At 44.0% G+C, this 18,019-nt stretch overlaps 2 protein-coding genes across 3 annotated transcripts; one reads left to right on the plus strand and one right to left on the minus strand.

Annotated features, from left to right (window-relative positions):
• Positions 1 to 950: 950 nt before the first annotated feature.
• On the plus strand, positions 951 to 9,395 carry LOC136553238 (probable transcription factor GLK2). 2 transcript variants are annotated; one of them, XM_066544615.1, is made up of 6 exons: positions 951 to 2,138; positions 3,975 to 4,115; positions 7,688 to 8,089; positions 8,363 to 8,440; positions 8,569 to 8,685; positions 8,829 to 9,395. In XM_066544615.1, the coding sequence occupies exons 1-6, from the start codon at positions 1,530 to 1,532 to the stop codon at positions 9,009 to 9,011; spliced, it is 1,530 nt and encodes a 509-aa protein (XP_066400712.1). In that variant the 5' UTR covers positions 951 to 1,529; the 3' UTR covers positions 9,012 to 9,395. The 2 variants fall into 2 exon arrangements, with proteins under 2 accessions (XP_066400712.1, XP_066400713.1); XM_066544616.1 differs by having other exon boundaries at positions 964 to 2,132.
• Positions 9,396 to 9,732: 337 nt separating this feature from the next.
• LOC136451292 (uncharacterized) lies at positions 9,733 to 17,363 on the minus strand. Its single transcript, XM_066451999.1, has 17 exons — positions 17,118 to 17,363; positions 16,688 to 16,777; positions 16,487 to 16,598; positions 15,347 to 15,374; positions 15,127 to 15,225; positions 14,649 to 14,718; positions 14,536 to 14,570; positions 14,368 to 14,442; positions 14,194 to 14,289; positions 13,063 to 13,126; positions 12,902 to 12,955; positions 12,688 to 12,773; positions 12,187 to 12,247; positions 12,038 to 12,102; positions 11,558 to 11,663; positions 10,351 to 10,439; positions 9,733 to 10,199 (listed from the first exon to the last, which is right to left on the minus strand). The coding sequence occupies exons 1-17, from the start codon at positions 17,181 to 17,183 to the stop codon at positions 10,037 to 10,039; spliced, it is 1,359 nt and encodes a 452-aa protein (XP_066308096.1). The 5' UTR covers positions 17,184 to 17,363; the 3' UTR covers positions 9,733 to 10,036.
• Positions 17,364 to 18,019: the final 656 nt, after the last annotated feature.

Consider the following 18,019-nt stretch of genomic DNA (forward strand, 5'->3'; position numbering starts at 1 on the left):
TGACGCTAGACCAGATGATATATAAACATGCATGCATTGGCCACGCGCCCATCTTTGTCCTTGGGTCTATCTATTTGCATTGTGAAAATGATACTCCCTCTGTTAAAAAAAAAACTATAGATTGAATGCCAGTTAAAGTGATTCACGTTTCACCAAATTCTTAGTAAATGATATTCACATTTATGGCTCTAAATTACTACTTCCTCCCTTCTAAATTGTAAGTTATTTTAGTTTTTCTAGAACTATAGCTTTTACTATATATCTTTGACATAATAAAGGCATGTGTCTAGAAAAGCCAGAACGATCTACAATTTAGAAGGAAGTGAGTATAAGACATGTTTATATGTAATAGTAACATATATAACAGTATAATACCGGTGGTTCTATATATGTGGACCTTACTTAACATTGATGAGAGGTGTGGTAGCAGTAACAAGACGCAGACGATGTAGATTGTAGCGGAGGCAGACAAATTGCGGAACAATCTTAGATATATAACTATATATGCATGCAAAAAGGACATGCAGCATATACTCTCTCTCTCTCTCTATATATATATATATATAGGCGGCCGGCCGGCAGACGCAGGCACACTGAGAATACGGTATACAGAGATAGATAGATAAACGCTGCGGAGCCATGCTGCTGCATGCTATATATACTGGCACTGTCTGCCATATGCACTTGCAGTCGGTGTAGGGTGGGTGTACAATGCAATAATAATGTGTACACACAGCGACACGATCGAAAGAGACGGGCGTTGTCTGGCGATACCAGCATACCACTGGACACTGCACGAGAGAGAGAGAGAGAGAGACCCGGCCCAGACCCAACCAAGCCCTATAAAGCAAGTGGGGGAGAGAGAGAGAGAGAGATGAGATGATGAGAGAGAGAGATGATCTGTACTGATGAGAGCAAGCAAGAGGAGGCCAAGAGGGAGGAGGTTTTGATGTGTGGTGGACATGCGGCCTGCTGTCCAGTCCAGGCCCTAATACTCCAAAATCACCACGCACCAAACTAGTCTTGTAGTAGCTGTTTGCTAGTAGTCCGTCCGTCCATTGCTCTCATCTCTTCTTCCTCCTGACCTCCCCTTGCGGCGCTTTCCCCTCTCGCTCGCTCTTGGATCTCGTTCGTTCGTTCCACCTGCAGCAGCTACCTAAATACAGCTCCCTTCTTCTTATATCCATCATATATTAGCTGCCCATCAGCCAGATAGAGATCTCCATCGTCCGTCGTCGTCGCTAGCTGCTTATCATATCGACGAGCCCATCTATCTATCCCAATTAACTCATCTCGCCATATATCCATGCATCTTTAATTTCTCTAGCTTCTCTGTCAATCCCATCTATACATATAAGCGAATCTATCTGTAGCTAGAGCTAGCTAATTGTATTAGCCAGCCGCCGGATCGAGAGATCAAGCAGCTAGAATATATATAATACTGGCTACTTGCTTTATTACTCTAGCCATAGGCACATATCCATCGATCGATATATACATATCTCCAGAGACTAGGGTATATATCGTCCATGCTTGGGGTGTCGACGCTGCGGAGCCCTAGCAGCAGCAAGGCGGATCAGCACTGCGGCGGCTTTGTCGGCGACCACCATGTGGTGTTCCCGACGTCCGGCGTCGGGTCCGACTGCTGCGACGGCTTCGCCATGGTGGACGTGGACGACAACCTGCTGGACTACATCGACTTCAGCTGCGACGTGCCCTTCTTCGACGCCGACGGGGACATCCTCCCGGACCTGGAGGTCGACCCCACGGAGCTCCTCGCGGAGTTCTCGTCCACCCCGCCGCCGGACGACCTGCTGGTGGCCACCGCGAGCCCGGCGGCAGTCCACGTCGACGACGAGGCGGCCAACAACAAGGCGCCGATGGTGCCGGACGACGACGTGAAGCAACATCACCTAGCGGCGGTGACGACAGTAGCACAAGAGGAGAAGCGGTTGTTGGAGGAGCAAACATGTGGTGATGAGAAACATGTGTCCGCCAGCAAGCCGACGACGGAGGAGACTTCTTGTGCCGGGGCCGCCGTGTCCGACACCAAGTCGTCGGCGTCGGCGTCGGCAGAGGGCCACAGCAAGAAGAAGCCGGCACCAGGGAAGAACTCGCACGGCAAGCGCAAGGTAAAGGTACTAGCTTAGCTTAATTAGCTTGCTTGCCCTAGCATAGCTAGCTGTTGATGTTGAGCATGCACATCTATCGCTCACAGTCTGAATAATCGACCGATCGATCGCTAGCTTATTATAGGATCGGAGTAGTTTGGTAGTAATTTTAATTTTGTCGCCACGTACACATGAGAGGACTTTCAGGAGCTAGCAGAGATATATAGAGAGACGAAGGAAATGAACAACAGATGTGCCGACGCGACGCTAGCTCGTCTTTCAAAAGTCGCTGAGCTGCTACTCCATGAATCCATGATGAATCGATGATGAAGATCATCACGGGGGAATGGAATCCGTGGCAGAGCAGAGGAGACCTGATCAGCTCGTTGTTACGCCCTAGCTTAGCTAGCTGCTGCATGGACATGAAGTGTACTACAGCTGCGGGCTTTGCTGATCTTCTGCTACGTGTGGTATGGCCTGCAGATCGACAGGCAATGATAACAACACGGAAATTAAGGCTAGAGAGAGACCCATTGCCTGGCTCGATCATCACCTCAGATTTATTTTAATTTGTGCTCTCTTCTCTCTCTCCCTCTCTCTCTCATGCAGGCATGGAGGTTTACACACATACAACGTGTTCGTTGGTTGGTGCTGGTGTTGGTTTGGATTGACTGGTGCTAGGTTTTTTTAGAGAAAAACATTGTTGATTGGTTGAATAAGTCTGGCTGAAACCAACAAACGAACAGACTGATATTAGATTCATGTACGTCTAATTTGGGCGGCAATGAATAGAGCCATGGGAATCCCCGTGTACGCAGGCTCCCTTTTTGCGGTCGGTCGGGCACGGATGGATACAAAGATAGATCGATCGATCTTGGCAGGGATGAATCGGATCCCATCCCATCCATCCATCCATGAAATGAAACACGCAGAGAGAGAGAGAGAGAGAGAGAGAGAGAGAGAGGTCACGGGATCTCCCAACCCCATTTACCCCAAGCAAGCATTCGTAGCTGCTGAAGCATATAGCAGCAGCAACAACAAACAGTGACCGGGCGGCCTCTTGCTAGATCCTACCACAGCCTAGAGCGAACACCAGCAGCAGCAGCTGTGCAAGCGACAGTGTTCTCATATCTTTTCGCCCTCTTCCGGGTACAAGTCTCACAGAGTCCGTCTTGTCCTCCAGCCTAGTAGCTGCCACTGCCATATGCATGCATTATGCACCCCAGGATAAAATCTACTTTTATTATTTACTAGTACATTTACACGCCTGCTAGCTGCTCAACACGACGACGACCCACGTTGTACTGTGCTCCATCTCTTTTTTCAACCCCACCCCTTTTTGCGTATAGTGTACTAGCAATCTAGCATGCATGTCGTGTCTCTACTTGGACTTCATCTCAAAAAGATCCGATCCACCCATGCCCATGCATGCCTTTTCTAGCTTTTTAGTTAGTTAAAAGTTTCCTTCTTTCAGTAATTTACATGCATTCATGCATCATCTGCTACCTGTGTACGTGTAACATACCAATCCCTCCGTCCTAAATAACTTTTATTTTTTATTTTTGTACCATAAGTAAATTTGTAAAAAATGTGAGCAGCATTTGTATCTCCAAATGAATTTATTATAAACATAGATTCAACTACTATCTAATGATATTAATTATATACCATAAATATTAATATTTTTATATAAAATTAGTCAAAGTTATTTTTTGGTAAGCGAGAACGATAATTATTTAGGGACGGAGGGAGTAGACTATTAGCTCGATCGATCTATCTCTGATGACGACATATATGCATATATGTATATGTGCATATATATATGCCTGGTAATTAATTATATTATTACATTATTATTATCAGGTGGACTGGACGCCGGAGCTGCACCGGAGGTTCGTGCAGGCGGTGGAGCAGCTGGGCATCGACAAGGCCGTGCCGTCCCGGATACTCGAGATCATGGGCATGGACTGCCTCACAAGACACAACATTGCCAGCCACCTCCAGGTATATATACATCTTATCTCTATCTCAAAGGGTCAACATACAATCAGTACTCCATCAACTTATTATATACATCAGGTTGATTTTCAAAGGAAATGCTAACTGCTCCAAATAAATAAAGAAGTACCATAATGGATGAAATACATATAATTAACAAGTTTCAAAATAAAAAATCAGTCTCAATGAATTCCATAGCAACACTTGAATTATTCCTGCAGGTTACAATGATATATGCGCAAGTTTCACATAATTAAGCTAGTAAATATATGGTACATCTTTAGCGTCTAAGTAGTGGTTTGTGATATATCATCTTATGTGTGCCTACTATATATACTCCTTTCATATATATATATATTACTACTACTTAAGATGATATATATATATATATATATATATATATATATATATATATATATATATATATATATATATATATATATATATATATATATATATATATATATATATATATATATATATCATCTTAAGTAGTAGTAATTTTATAGTAACTAGCAAACATGTCCGTAAGTTGCAACATAACACAATTTATTGTACGGTGACATGGATCACTTGCAACTTAGAGATGTATGCAACAATCGTGTCATCTGTGTTCCAATTAATGCATCTTAGAATCAGACATCGACATATATACCATGGGTGATATCCTAACTAATATATATGAGCATGAGTCCAGTTCATGGACAGGAAAGAGATGTGGTGGGGATCGACATTGTTGTGGGAAGTAAAATATTACGAACAGAGGAATAATCCATTTTTGACTTTAACATATTACTATTACTATTAGGGATATAGATAAACATAAAGATATACAGTGATATGGGACAACCAGATCTGGGGGGAGGGGGACACATATGGTGCATTGCCCATGCCAATGGTAGTACCATCACGTGAATCTTCGTTGTTCTGGGGTTCCTTTCATCTTGCACTGGGAACGAACTATTGGTCATGTGAATCCATTCCATGCATGCATATTTTACCGGGCTCTCTGCTGGCTCTAGCTGCCAAAGCTAGCACAGCTAGTAGTACATGCATGATCTGAGCTGGTAAAAGTGAAAGCATATTTTTTGAAGAAAAAAAATACAGGTTGTGGGCATGCATTATATTGCAGCAGGAGCGAGGAGGCAGCAGCAGGTGCAGACGCAGTACACAACAAAACAAAGGAAAGCAAAGCAAAGGCAAAGCATGCAGTGCATGATAGACACGCTACACTGCAGCATGAGAAATTGTCAATGGCATTGGCATGCATGCGATCCAGCATGGTTTTTAGCTTCTTGTTGGACTGGATTGGACTGCATATATTCCTTTGCTCAAACCATGCAAAGAGGAGACGTACGCCAAGCCGGCCAAGAGCGGCGGTACCGGTACAGGCACTACTAGCTGCCTGTGCCTGACTGCCTGCCTGCCTGCCTGCTGCCTGCTTGTGGCCCTGCTGCTGCTGGTCCCGCCCGGGCCCGGCCCACCGCATGCTCTGTCACCTCCCGACTAGGCACCACAAAACACATGACTTTCCAGTTTCCACAAACATGTATGCCCATGATTGTGTAGTGTACGTATATTACTTTTATTTACTCCTTACTACTACAATATAAGACCATCATCAGTTAATTAACCACCAAAAGCTAAGTAGTACTAACAACTAGCTCATGCCCATGCATGCATATGATGGGTGCAACACACATGAAATTAATTTTAGAATAAATAAACTCATGATCGATCAGTGCCTATGCCTAGCTTGTTGTACTCTTGGATGCATAGATAGATAGATGGAGCTAGCTAGTACTCAACACACTGATGAGTAAGCTAGTTTGCATGTATACATGGCCAAACGGGCCGCCCAGGCACGGCACGACACTGGCACAGTGAGGCACGGCACGACGGGGCACGGTGGCGCTGCCGTGCCGTGCTGCGTAGTGCCGCTGTGCTGGCATCCCGGCCCAGGCACGGCCCTATGGCGACTCAGTCGTGCCATGCCGATGGGCACGACGGTCCATCGCCATGGCCGCTGTCGAGCCGCACTTGCGTCGAACGCGCCACCATCGTAGACGTGTCTCCACCACTCGAGCTCGCCCCTGCCGCGCGCCGCCGCCGTGCCGTTGCGCCCTGGCCGAGCGCCGGCCCTTCGAAGACGCACCCCTGGCCACGCCACCGCACAGAGGTCGCCACGCCGTCGAGCAGACAGGAAGGACAGGAGCACGGACGGAGGAGCCGCCATGGGGAGCCGCAGTGGGGAGCTCGGGAGGACCGGAGGAGGTGCTGGGCAGGACTGTAGGGACGGGAGGAGTCACACACGGGGAGGAGGGCGTGACTGCGCGTGGAGGACGAGAGAGATCGAGAGATGACGGCTACTGGGAGGAATCCTTGGGGGAGTTAGGGTTTGGTGCTATATACTCTTATCCAACGGCTATGGAATCCTCTGAAAAGCATCCGATGGCTAGAATTGATCGGGCTGCATCGTACCGGCCCATTATTGGTGCAGTGTCTGGGCCGGCACTATGGGCCGACATGGCGGCCTAGGCACGGCACTACGACTGGGCAGTGTCAGACACGGGCACGATGGGAGCCAGTCCGGGCCGTGCTTCTTAGTGCCGTGCCTAGGCCATATGGCCAAGTATGTTTGCATGGAAACCCCACTCGATCGATCGATCTGTTTTCAAATGAGTGGTACTCTACTCTACTGGCAGTGGCATGTTATGCTGCCGACGAGATCGAGTTGCAATAATAGTAGCCGTACCTTGAGGTTGGCGCCATCTTCTTGTCTCACATAAATGTTATGTTGTATATGTATGTAGTGAAGTGACGATGTTGCATGAGTACGTAACCATAAATTTGATGAAAATTTACGATGTTTAATTAGGCAGTGTTTGGTTGAGCTTATGAAAAATACTTGTGCTATAAAAAAGCAGAAAGCCAACCAAATGGGGGTGAAATCTAAATTTGGAAGCATCTTGGGCCCTGCTTTTGGCTTTCTAGTTTTCGAAATGAGTGAAAATAGAGTTTTTGTTTCACAACTGTTTCAAGGGAGGGGTAGGTTTTATACTTGTTTCAACCCAAATAGCTTACAGTTTTTCTATAGCACATAGCTCACATTAACTTTTTCACAACTTACAGCTCGGAATAGTTTTTTTTTTTCACAGCTCGTAGCTAAGCCAAACAAACCCTAAACACATTATATTACATGTCCACACATCAATAGCATATTTCATTTTTCCCATAAGGGCACATGCAGTACGAGCAAGTACTTTTTCAGGTGATTGGATTTTCAGACAATAATACTCGGTGATTATTAGATAATTAACTAGTAGTACAACTAAAAATGCAATTTAGTGTACTATTATATATACATGGACAAAAAGGATTTGTCTGATTCTCTTTCAAAAAAGAAAGAATTTGTCTGTCGTCATCATTACATCATTTCGCATGGCATGCACGGTGATTTGCTATTAAATAAAGGCTATAAAGGATATGGATGCATGCATGCATTGATGATGCATACATACTTGCATCTGTATGGGAGCTCAGCAGAGCCGATGCTGACGGAGTTGGTAAATTTGCAGAAGTACCGGTCGCACAGAAAGCACCTGATGGCGCGGGAGGCGGAGGCCGCCACCTGGGCGCAGAAGCGGCACATGTACGCGGCGGCGGCGGCGGCGGGCGGCGGAGTAGGCGCCCCGAGGACGGACGCACCACACGCCAGCCGGCCGTGGGTGGTGCCGACCATCGGGTTCCCGCCGCCGGCGCCCCCGCCCTTCTGCCGGCCGCTGCACGTGTGGGGCCACCCGCCCCACGCCGCCGCGGCTGAAGCCGCCGCCGCTGCTGCTGCGGTGGCGGCGCCTCCGACTCCGACTCCGATGCTGCCCGTGTGGCCGCGGCACCTGGCGCCGCCCCGGCCGCTGCCGCCGTGGGCACACCCGCACCCGCCGGCCGTGGACCCAGCATTCTGGCACCAGCAGTACAATGTGCGTGCTCGGTGCTCCCCTGGACCTCAGCTCCATCTCCATCCCTCCCTCCCTTGCTGTTGCAGACTTGCAGAGTAGCAGCCAGCACTCAGCAGTGCTAGTGCATGCATGTGACTCGCTTTTTTTGGCAGCTTGCTTAATTTGGCTCTACTACGTACCTTTGCTCTGTTCGTGTTACTTTACTTACTATTATGCAATTGTATTTACTGTGTTTGATTGATTATTTACCCTTGCATTGTCTCCTTCCTTCCATTCCATCTGTGGCTGATGCAGGCGGCCAGGAAATGGGGTCCACAGGCAGCCGCAGTGACGCAAGGGACGCCGTGCTTGCTGCCGCCCGCCGCCGCCATGGTATGTAAACTACGTAATCAACTCTGCTTCCTAGCTCCGTCCGTCCATGCATCATCATCAGCCTAGCTGCATTCTGCCGTATGTGTACTGATGATAATGATACATGTCCGTCCGGTGCGGTGGTGCAGCTGCCGAGGTTTCCGGTGCCGGGGATGGTGCCACACCCCATCTACAGACCGGCGATGGTCCCTCCGCCGCCAAGCAGCAAGCTCGCCGAACTGCAGCCTGAGCTCGACACGCACCCGGTAATTATATTACCACCACATTAATTTTGGGATCCAAATGCGATGCAAGCATTATTTTTATATATGTATTAATTAACTGTACTGAATAATTAATCAACTGATCTTGTGGTGGATTGATCTGAATGCATACAAATGCAATGCAGTCCAAGGAGAGCATCGACGCAGCCATTGGAGATGTTTTAGTGAAGCCATGGCTGCCGCTTCCCCTGGGGCTCAAGCCGCCGTCGCTCGACAGCGTCATGTCCGAGCTGCACAAGCAAGGTGTACCAAGCATCCCACCGGCGGCGGCCACCACCGCCACCGCCACCGCCACCGCCACCGGATGATCTCATCTCTTCTGGTGTGACAATACCAACCACCACTCGTCGACATGCATGTACAATAGTAACATCCGTCCGTACGGTACGGATGCGTAGTATAGACTCCGGCCTGCTAGTGTATCATGGATTGCATACCTTACGTACGTACGGATCCAGATCATTTCTCTCGTCCCGTTTTTTTTTTCTTTTCTTATTTGCCCTCGACTCCCTGCTGGCTATACACACAGGCTAAGCTAGCACTTTGAGGGTTTCTTAATTTCTTCTTGCGTCTGTTGTATGCTACTGAAGTACCGATGCTCCTGCTTATTGGACGACCGAGATGTACGTACGCCTGTGCAAACACATCGGATCATATTGATATGAATAATAACCATGCGTATGTGATCTATCTATCTTATTCTTAAAGTCGTTTTGACTTTTCTAGTCTAAATACATAGCTTTTGTTATGCAACAACTAGATACTAAACTATGTCTAAAACTCATACATAGCAAAAACTATATACCTATAAAAGCCAAAACGACTTTTAATTTGGAATGATGCCTTGCCTGTGTGTGTACACGCAAAAAAAAATATAATCATAAAGATGGATTCATGTGAACGAATCTCATCATTGTGTCCATACTCATGTGACCACCAGCAATTCAAAAACATGAATGTACTTCACGACAGATATGTCGCTGGACCAGCTTTATTTGCTGTTACGTTCCAGATGATGATGCCCGTGTCTTTCCAGTAGTCCAGTTCACTGAAACTGAATGCCCAATTATTTCAGCCATCAGGCGTTAGTTTCCCTGAGAATAAGCCCTATACCTTCAGTTCGGAATTGCTCACGGTTGCAAAGATCTTATAACGCATGGCCCACAACAAATATTTGGTTTTGAATTTTAAATAATACTCAAACCAATACAAAACATATAATTAGGGGTGGGGGGTGGGGGGGTGCAAAACTAGAGCTCTACTCTCAACGGCAAACACGCATGCATTCTCATCTCAACACCGCTTTCAACAAAACAAACTCCCAACTGCATGCCTACTCAACTTCTTTGATGATTCTTCGCTTCCTGAAGGGCTGCACAGCCATGCACTCCGGAGCGCTGTGCTTTCGCCTTCTTTCCTCTTTGCGGCTTTCAGCTTCGATCATCGTGCGCCGTAGGTAGGCTGCCTTGTAGATTGGCTTCGGCAGGTGTCTGTGCCTGTAATAATTAACAGCAAAGCCATGCATGATGGAACTTTTTATTTAGAAAACTGACAGTAAGAGACGCTAGCTCATCAACTACTTGTGATTACATAATAAAAAAAAAGGTATGACTTCCCCATGCATGCCGGGAGGCAAAACTAGCTTACCTTACAATCCGCTTGACTTCTGGGAGGTGCTTGTACCGCTCCTTCAAAGCATCCTGGTACTCTTGCTTTTTACGCTCCCGTGGAAGAAGCTGCACGAGGGATTTGTTAGTCACATACAAGAACTCAACAGCAAAGCATTCATAAACTCTTCCATTAATGGTCAGGAGTACAACTGATGACAATTACTGCCTACAAACTAACAACAAAATCCTAAGGCATCAATGATAAGTAGTACAGTCATTTTCCAAGATACGTATCCATAAGTTAATGACAGACACAAAACGAATACGGGAACAATAAGTGCAACCATTCACAACAATAACACATGTTCCCCTCATCAGTTTACACGGATTCAATCATTCAAGTATTAATCCTCAAAAGCTAAACTAAGCATACATGATGCCAAAAAAAAAACAGAATTTCTCAGTGAAGTAAAATGAAAAAAAAGAGCATTTGCTTTGCCTCCACATACATGTTCCTCGCTAGGTGTTCTTGAAGCAAACTATGACCTCATGCAGACAAGACCAAATACAAACTAGATCCAAGTACCAAAAATGCTAATGCAACCGTTTTCAGGCAAGCAGGATAATCCGGTAATAAATTCAACTGACCAAACAAAGCCAAGCAATGACCAATCATGATCAAAGGAAGCCTGTCGGCCGCCTCATTGTCTAAGCCCACTTAGCTGCTAGTTCACTGTCTACTTATGACTCTTGGCATTAATGGTATAGGAAAACAACTATACAATGGGTGAAATGGTCTGTACAAAGAATTTGCTTTTGATTTTTTTCTCCTTTCCTTTGGTGTTCTCTTTTCCCTTAGGAGTTTGATTAGCTGATGGGCTGAAAACTATTGCAAGAACTTGGCTGTGCGCGGTTGGAAAGGCAGAACTTTTTTTTTCCAAAAAGATGGTCTGTACAATCCAACCCGCTTGCATCCCTTAATGGATATGAAAAATACATATTAAAGACCATCTATAGTAATAATCCAGGTGCTCCGCGAAGTAAATTAGGGCATACAAAGTTGGCAATTGCAATACTGCCAAGTCATGGAGCATCCACTGATCTACAGTGAGAAGACAGATGCCTGTGTACTTGTCCAAAAAAGCTACCACCTGAATTCAGCATGACTCTGAACACCAGCAGGCAACAAGCATGCCAAAACAGAACAGCAGCTTGAAAACAATGAGTGGTATTGAAAAACTTACAACTCCAAGTTGTTCCGAAGCTTTGGACTTCCATAGCCGAAGATTTGTATCATCACTGCCAGAGACTAGATAGGTCCCGTCGTAGGTGTACTTCACACAAAACACCCTTCAAAGTAATATGGTAAATTGATTATAATCTTACAATAATGTTTGTGGTAAATAGCAGGAAATTATCTTTCAGAAAAAAGATGCATAAAACGAAATCTGAACTCATTCATACCAAACTACTTCCTGAAACTATCTAGAAAACAAAACTCAGTTATAGAATGCTCCATGCCCCACTTGGAGATCTATATCAACATAGATGGACCTCCCACTAAACAATCCACTCAGTTTAACAGCATAGAGATTTTGAGGGTTAATGCAAGCGGAGTTAAGCATAAGGTACCCAGTCTGGACTTTGGTCTAAAAATGAGGACACCAACAGTAACTAGAAACAAAAGGTGGCGACTGACAAATATTGTAGTAATAAAGAAGAACCTTTGCATCCTCTTGGTGTGGTAAATCTCTCTGCTGTGATCTCCAAGATAATTAAAAATCCTTACCTGCAAAAAGTATTATATATACATCACTGAATAAAAATAACAAAGAGTATGAACTCATTGTAAGTTCTTTAGGAGTAGACATACTGTTCTATCATAGGAACCAGTAACAAATTCACGCCCTGTTGGAGAGTAGTCAATATCCATCCTGAAAACCCAAATTCATGTAAGATGACCCGCAAATTAGAAGAAACTAAACGTGTACCCTACCGATGTCATAAGTACAGATCAACTACATGAAATGATATCTTCTGTACATATGAGTTAATGCAACTTCAAAAGGTTATTTAAGTCATGTTTGATCAATAATCAACTGTATGACAATGGAGCAACCCCACCACTGAATTAAGTGACAAATCCAGTTTCTATTTTCTCTTTGTACCCTATGATTTTTTCCAATGTTCTTCAAATTGATAAGAGATATATGCCAGCAAGGGAAATATCCATATAGGTTCTTCTAACTTTCCTCAATATTCATATGCTCTTCATATTGATAAGAAATATATACTAGTCAGGATAATAAATCTTTACAGCCACACCTACTAAATAAATAGCACAAAAGGTAATTTTGCAGAAAAATACACTTACACTGCTGAAACATGGCCTTTGTGAACAATTTTGGCTTCGTCCAGCCTTCTAGCATCAAACGAATAACAGTTTGTGTCTTCATTTGCCTAGTGACAAAAGGGAACACAACATCAGTTCCTAAATGCTGGAGTTGCAGACTTAACAAATATTTATAATATGATAGTCAGAATTATGTGACAGCTCAAGTAAATATAAAAATAAATTTGAATCTTACAGCAGTGAAGTTCATGGGCTCTCTAGGGTTCCAGCATACTGAATTGCACCTTGTCTGCATAATCAAAGCATACATCACTGTATACAATTCAGTAGGTACAAAAATAGAAGCTAGAAGAAAATGTACATTTATCAGGATTCCAAAGATGAGAATCAACTGACCTTCATTATTAGCTTTCTAGCTGGAGATGACATGCGCAGGTCGTAGAGTGTTAGACTCCGATCACTGGAAATATGAGACCACAAAAGTTAGCAATGCTTAGAGCATTCTCTTCATTGAGATGTTACATATGTCCTGTCCTGATCTCCAGGATTGACATAAAAAATATTTTTAAGCATTAACAATGCTTAGAGCATTCTCATTGAGATGTTACATATGTCCTGATATTCAGGATTAACATACAAAATATTGTTAAGCAATTTTATAGTGACCACAGCCAAACCAACAATTTGTGAGGTGACTGACAGAGTGAAGACAGTTTAGAACTCATGTGCTTCCACCGGTTTGCAAATACTTCATTTGACACTTTGGACAAGGTTTGAGTCAAAACTTTAAAACTTTGATTACAAATAAAAAAAAGGGTGTACCCAGTGCAGAGAGCTCCCGCTCTGTGCGGGGTCTGGGGAAGGGTGTTACCGTGTTAGTGGCAAGCCTTACCCTCGCCTGTGCAATGCGAGGAGACCGCGACTCGAACCCGGGACCTTCCGGTCACAGGCGGTAAGACTCTACCACTTGCACCAGGCCCGCCCTTGTTTGATTACAAATAACTTATAAAGTATTTAATTCAGAAACTTGGTGATCAAATATGCATAGATTCGTCTTGAGAAGTACTATAAAAGAAGCATAAATTTGTTAAGATATTCATTGGTCAAAGCTATTTTTGGTAGACCACATCAGTGTCCAAAAGATCAAGTATTTGAAAACTGGAGGGAGTAGCCAAACTAGCTCGATCATAAATGGGCCATTTGAAAGGTGTCCCAACAAATAAGAAACAAAGATATCTAATCCTCTTGACTCTTGTTGATACCACTAACATAACTGTGGGATGAGGTCAAGTCAATCAGAGTGACTGACCTCTGAAAAAAAAGGGTTTATAAGAAAGGAACTGAGATTTTCTCACAAGGTCCTTCACAACTATGATAACAATGACAACATGAAATGACATCAAGGTTACCAAGAATGAGAAAAATGTACATTCCATTCAGTTAAGTTATTGTGTGTTGCACTGGGCTTAATAAAACCATAGCAAAACAGAAATATATCAAATTTTGCAGATAAAATAGCAAATTTACCTGCCTGATGTAATCAAAATATTACAATCTCCAGGATCAAATCGCACAGAAAGAACCGTATCTTTACCCCACTCAAAGCTATTTATTGGCTCCGACCTGTGCAGATAAAATGAGTGTGGATGCTGGTAACACATAGAAACAAAATTAAAATTGCTAGAAATGAATCATATATACCTGTCAGGATCCCATATATCAACTTGAGCACCAACAGTTGCAAAAAGATTACCATCCCACTGGTGGTCAGCACCCCTAAAAGTTATGAGAACAAAGATTATTATTACAATTTTTGCAGATAAAAATGAGAGGAGCTAAGGTATGACAAAAAAAAAATGTTGCCCTTACCAGAATGCATGCTTCCAGGTGTAGACTGCTGATGGCTGCAAAATTGGTGAACTGAAAAAAGTCAGAAACAGAATCAGAGTAAAACGAGATAGATGTGTCTATCCAATGCATGCCTGGGAATTATCTCCAGTACGGTCGCTGGTGTCCACCATTTTAAGCATCGGAACTTTCCAGAGCCGAACACTGCGACCAATGAGAGTGTAAGTGTATGGAGTATGGTAATAACACATATAACAGAAATAACAGAACTGCTTTACTTTACACCTCAAAACACTACAGTTTCATAAAATTAACTAAGTTTTAGACAACATATGCATAATCTGTATAAACCCTGGAAGGCAACAGAGTCTAAAGGCATATCTACAAAACCACTCCAAATAGACCATCAGGCGATGCTATAAATATTGGCATCTTTAATATTTATTATTATCCCTAACCTCACCAATCATGCCTACTGTTCACCTTGGCTGTATGTAAGTGCATCAGATGTGTTACTGCTACATATCGTTTATAGATATAAAGCAACTTGACACATGGAAATCCAGAACGCTGTCTTAAAGACAAAGAAAGTTATATCAACAATTAACTTACGTGCAGTCAACGCCACATGATACAAGAAGATCACCATCCGTGGATGTTGTTAAACCTCTTACAGCACCCTGGTGTCCAGGGAACTGGCAAACTGTCTTCCTGTTGTCGTTATTGTAAAAATCACACAAATTCACTTTATATACGACATGGAATATTATGATATAAATCCAAGAACCAATTGAGGAAAAGGAATGAGGTAATCCTCAATAAATAGCAGTACCTCGCAGCAATGTCCCAAAGGCGAATATCTGCGAAGAAAACAGAAAGGTGAATTTTACCATTTATTATCCAAGTTTCAAGTTGATTCACAGATAAAGGTAAAGCATGGATCCACTAAAATAATGAAGATGACGGACCATGTTCAGCACTTAAGGAGTGGTTGAATAAAAATCAGGTTGCAAATTTGCATATAATGGCTACAACAAGCACTACTGAAACTACATGATGTCCTATTTGTAAATATATGACACAAGACTCTTGAGGTACTCAAGAACCTTGACAACCAAACTATAATTTTGGAATAGCGGTGGGGTTGCCTGTCCACTAGATATAAATATAAAAATAAGACATAGCCCACCAATATGGAATTGCTTTTATGTAACTCTGTTGATCACTCGGACCAACATATGATATATTTTTGTGTGTGTGTGGAATTGAACTGACAAGTTACCTACTGTATGTATGTAACCACCTTGTGTTTATTTTTATAAAATCACTGTGGGAAGACTTGCCATTGACACCCTTCCCCAAACCCCGCACAGAGCGGGAGCTCTCTGCACTGGGTACGCCCACTGTGGGGAACTCCCCCACAGTCTTTGCCGTTCAAAAAAAAAGTTACCTACTGTATGCTAAACAAGTTCCAGACCCTCTACCTAGCAGTGTCCACAATAGGTGCAGAAGGCAATTAGCTAATTACCATAGACTGCATCCTAGAGGCCATTGTACAGTCTCGTAATAACAAAGTAAAAGCATGCTTAAACAAATGCAGGCAAACGTTGCAGGCTCATATTTTATTTTCTAAGTACATCCAAATAGTGTTTCATTCATGATAAACATGTCACTGAACCAATACATAATTAGAAGATGAGGACTGGAAGGTTGTCTACTTGTCTATGCAGGAGAAGAATGTCAAGAGTTCACTTGAAGCAGCTAGCCAGTTACAAAGATGGAAATGAACTCAGGAATACAATCTCTCATTGGTATCACCAAAAAGGCTGCTACTAAAAGTGACAACACCATAAGTCTCTAGTGTGTACTTGTACGGTAAAAGTAATTGATTGATTCGATTCATTCAAGAAGCAAGGAGTATTGTGGGGACACAACCAGCAAGATAAAAGATTTTCGAGAAGTAGGTAAGTACCTCCATCCATTGAACTAGAAAATATTGCTTTCAAATGATTGGGGTTTTTTGCCATGCATGATACCGCATCAATATGCCCATTCATAGCTCCAACAAATGGCTTAGCAAATATCTGCACAAGGAGAGCAGAAGAATTATCATCCCAATATATAGAAAGTAAATAAACAAAACATGAATGCAGGAAAGGAAGAAGTGGCATACCTTCTCTAACTTTGCAGCATTAAGTGCTCGAGTGTATTCAACAGCTTTCTCTTGACTACGAAGCGCTGGATCATAGTTGCGGAATACTTTCTGTAGAGACCAACAGAGTGCCATTGGGAACGTCAGTGGTGGAGGAAAGTGAAATTCTAAGACCAAATGCTTGAAATGTAACGGGACTAATATTTGAAAGACTTCAATTAGTGTGCTGTAAGTGGCATCCAATTATGTACAACATTTGTTTACATCTGATGGCACATGCTGAAGATTTCAAATCATATGGTTATTATGCTGAAACAGCAAACTGACACTCGATCCAGAAACATGATGTATAGAGAATGCGAGGTTCTACCCCTCAATGGAAGTTGCAAGAGGGTAGCCTAATTGTCCAATTGGTTAAAAAACTAGGAGCATCTTATGAGGGGTCGCCTACCTGCAGGTCCTGGCTGCGCTCGCGCGTGAACTCGTCCGTGGAGCGCGAAATCACCTTCACCCTCATCGCGCCCGCGGGGTCGGCGAGGGCGCGAGCCACTTGACGAGAAGATGCCGCCGAGGAGCTAGGGTCTTGCGCCGCTCACCGCCCGCCTCCAAACCCTCGCCGCCCGCCGCCGAGGGGAAGGGGAGCAGAACACAGAGACGAAGGGCTAACCAAAGGCTCAGAGCCAGAGCGCGATCAGGTCGTGGGCTCGTGAGACTGTAATACTACTGGGTCGATCCGAACAGCCCATGAGGCCCATCTGAAGCCCATACCGATGACTCCCCACTCCAGTCCATCATCACAATTACAGAGTTGCCACCGGCAGCACAAGCTGCCGAATTTTTTATTTTTTAGCCTTTTTTTTTAATTGTTCACAAGTATGCTACTGGAGGAAAGATTTTAAAATATGGACCCTTAGCTCAGCGCCATCGTTGCTGGCGCCGAGCTTACACGCATAGCACCAGCGTCCCTGGCGCTGAGCTCTTGGGCTCAAAACCAACATGACGGTGACATGGCAAGAAGCTCGGCGCCAATCACCCTGACGTCGAGCTCGGCGTCAGGGTGATTGGCGCCGAGCTTGTGTTTTAACCCCGGCCCCAACCTTCCTGCCCGGGCCTTCTTTCTCCTCCCTCGGGTTTTTTCTCTCCCCACTTCGTCCTACCTCATGAATCGGCATATTAGACCTTGGAAACTTTGATTTGATCCGTAGATCTTCGAGAGCAAGGTATCCTCGCTCCCCTCCTAATTTTTTTTGCATCGATTCGGTATATATTAGTCGGATTTTTCAACCTAAGAATCGTCATTACTTGGGGTTTCATGTAATTTTTAATATTTGTATTAAACCTAGGTAACTGTAG

The sequence above is a fragment of the Miscanthus floridulus genome, chromosome 5, assembly GCF_019320115.1.
Source record: "Miscanthus floridulus cultivar M001 chromosome 5, ASM1932011v1, whole genome shotgun sequence".
In the NCBI taxonomy this organism is placed as follows: Eukaryota; Viridiplantae; Streptophyta; class Magnoliopsida; order Poales; family Poaceae; genus Miscanthus; species Miscanthus floridulus.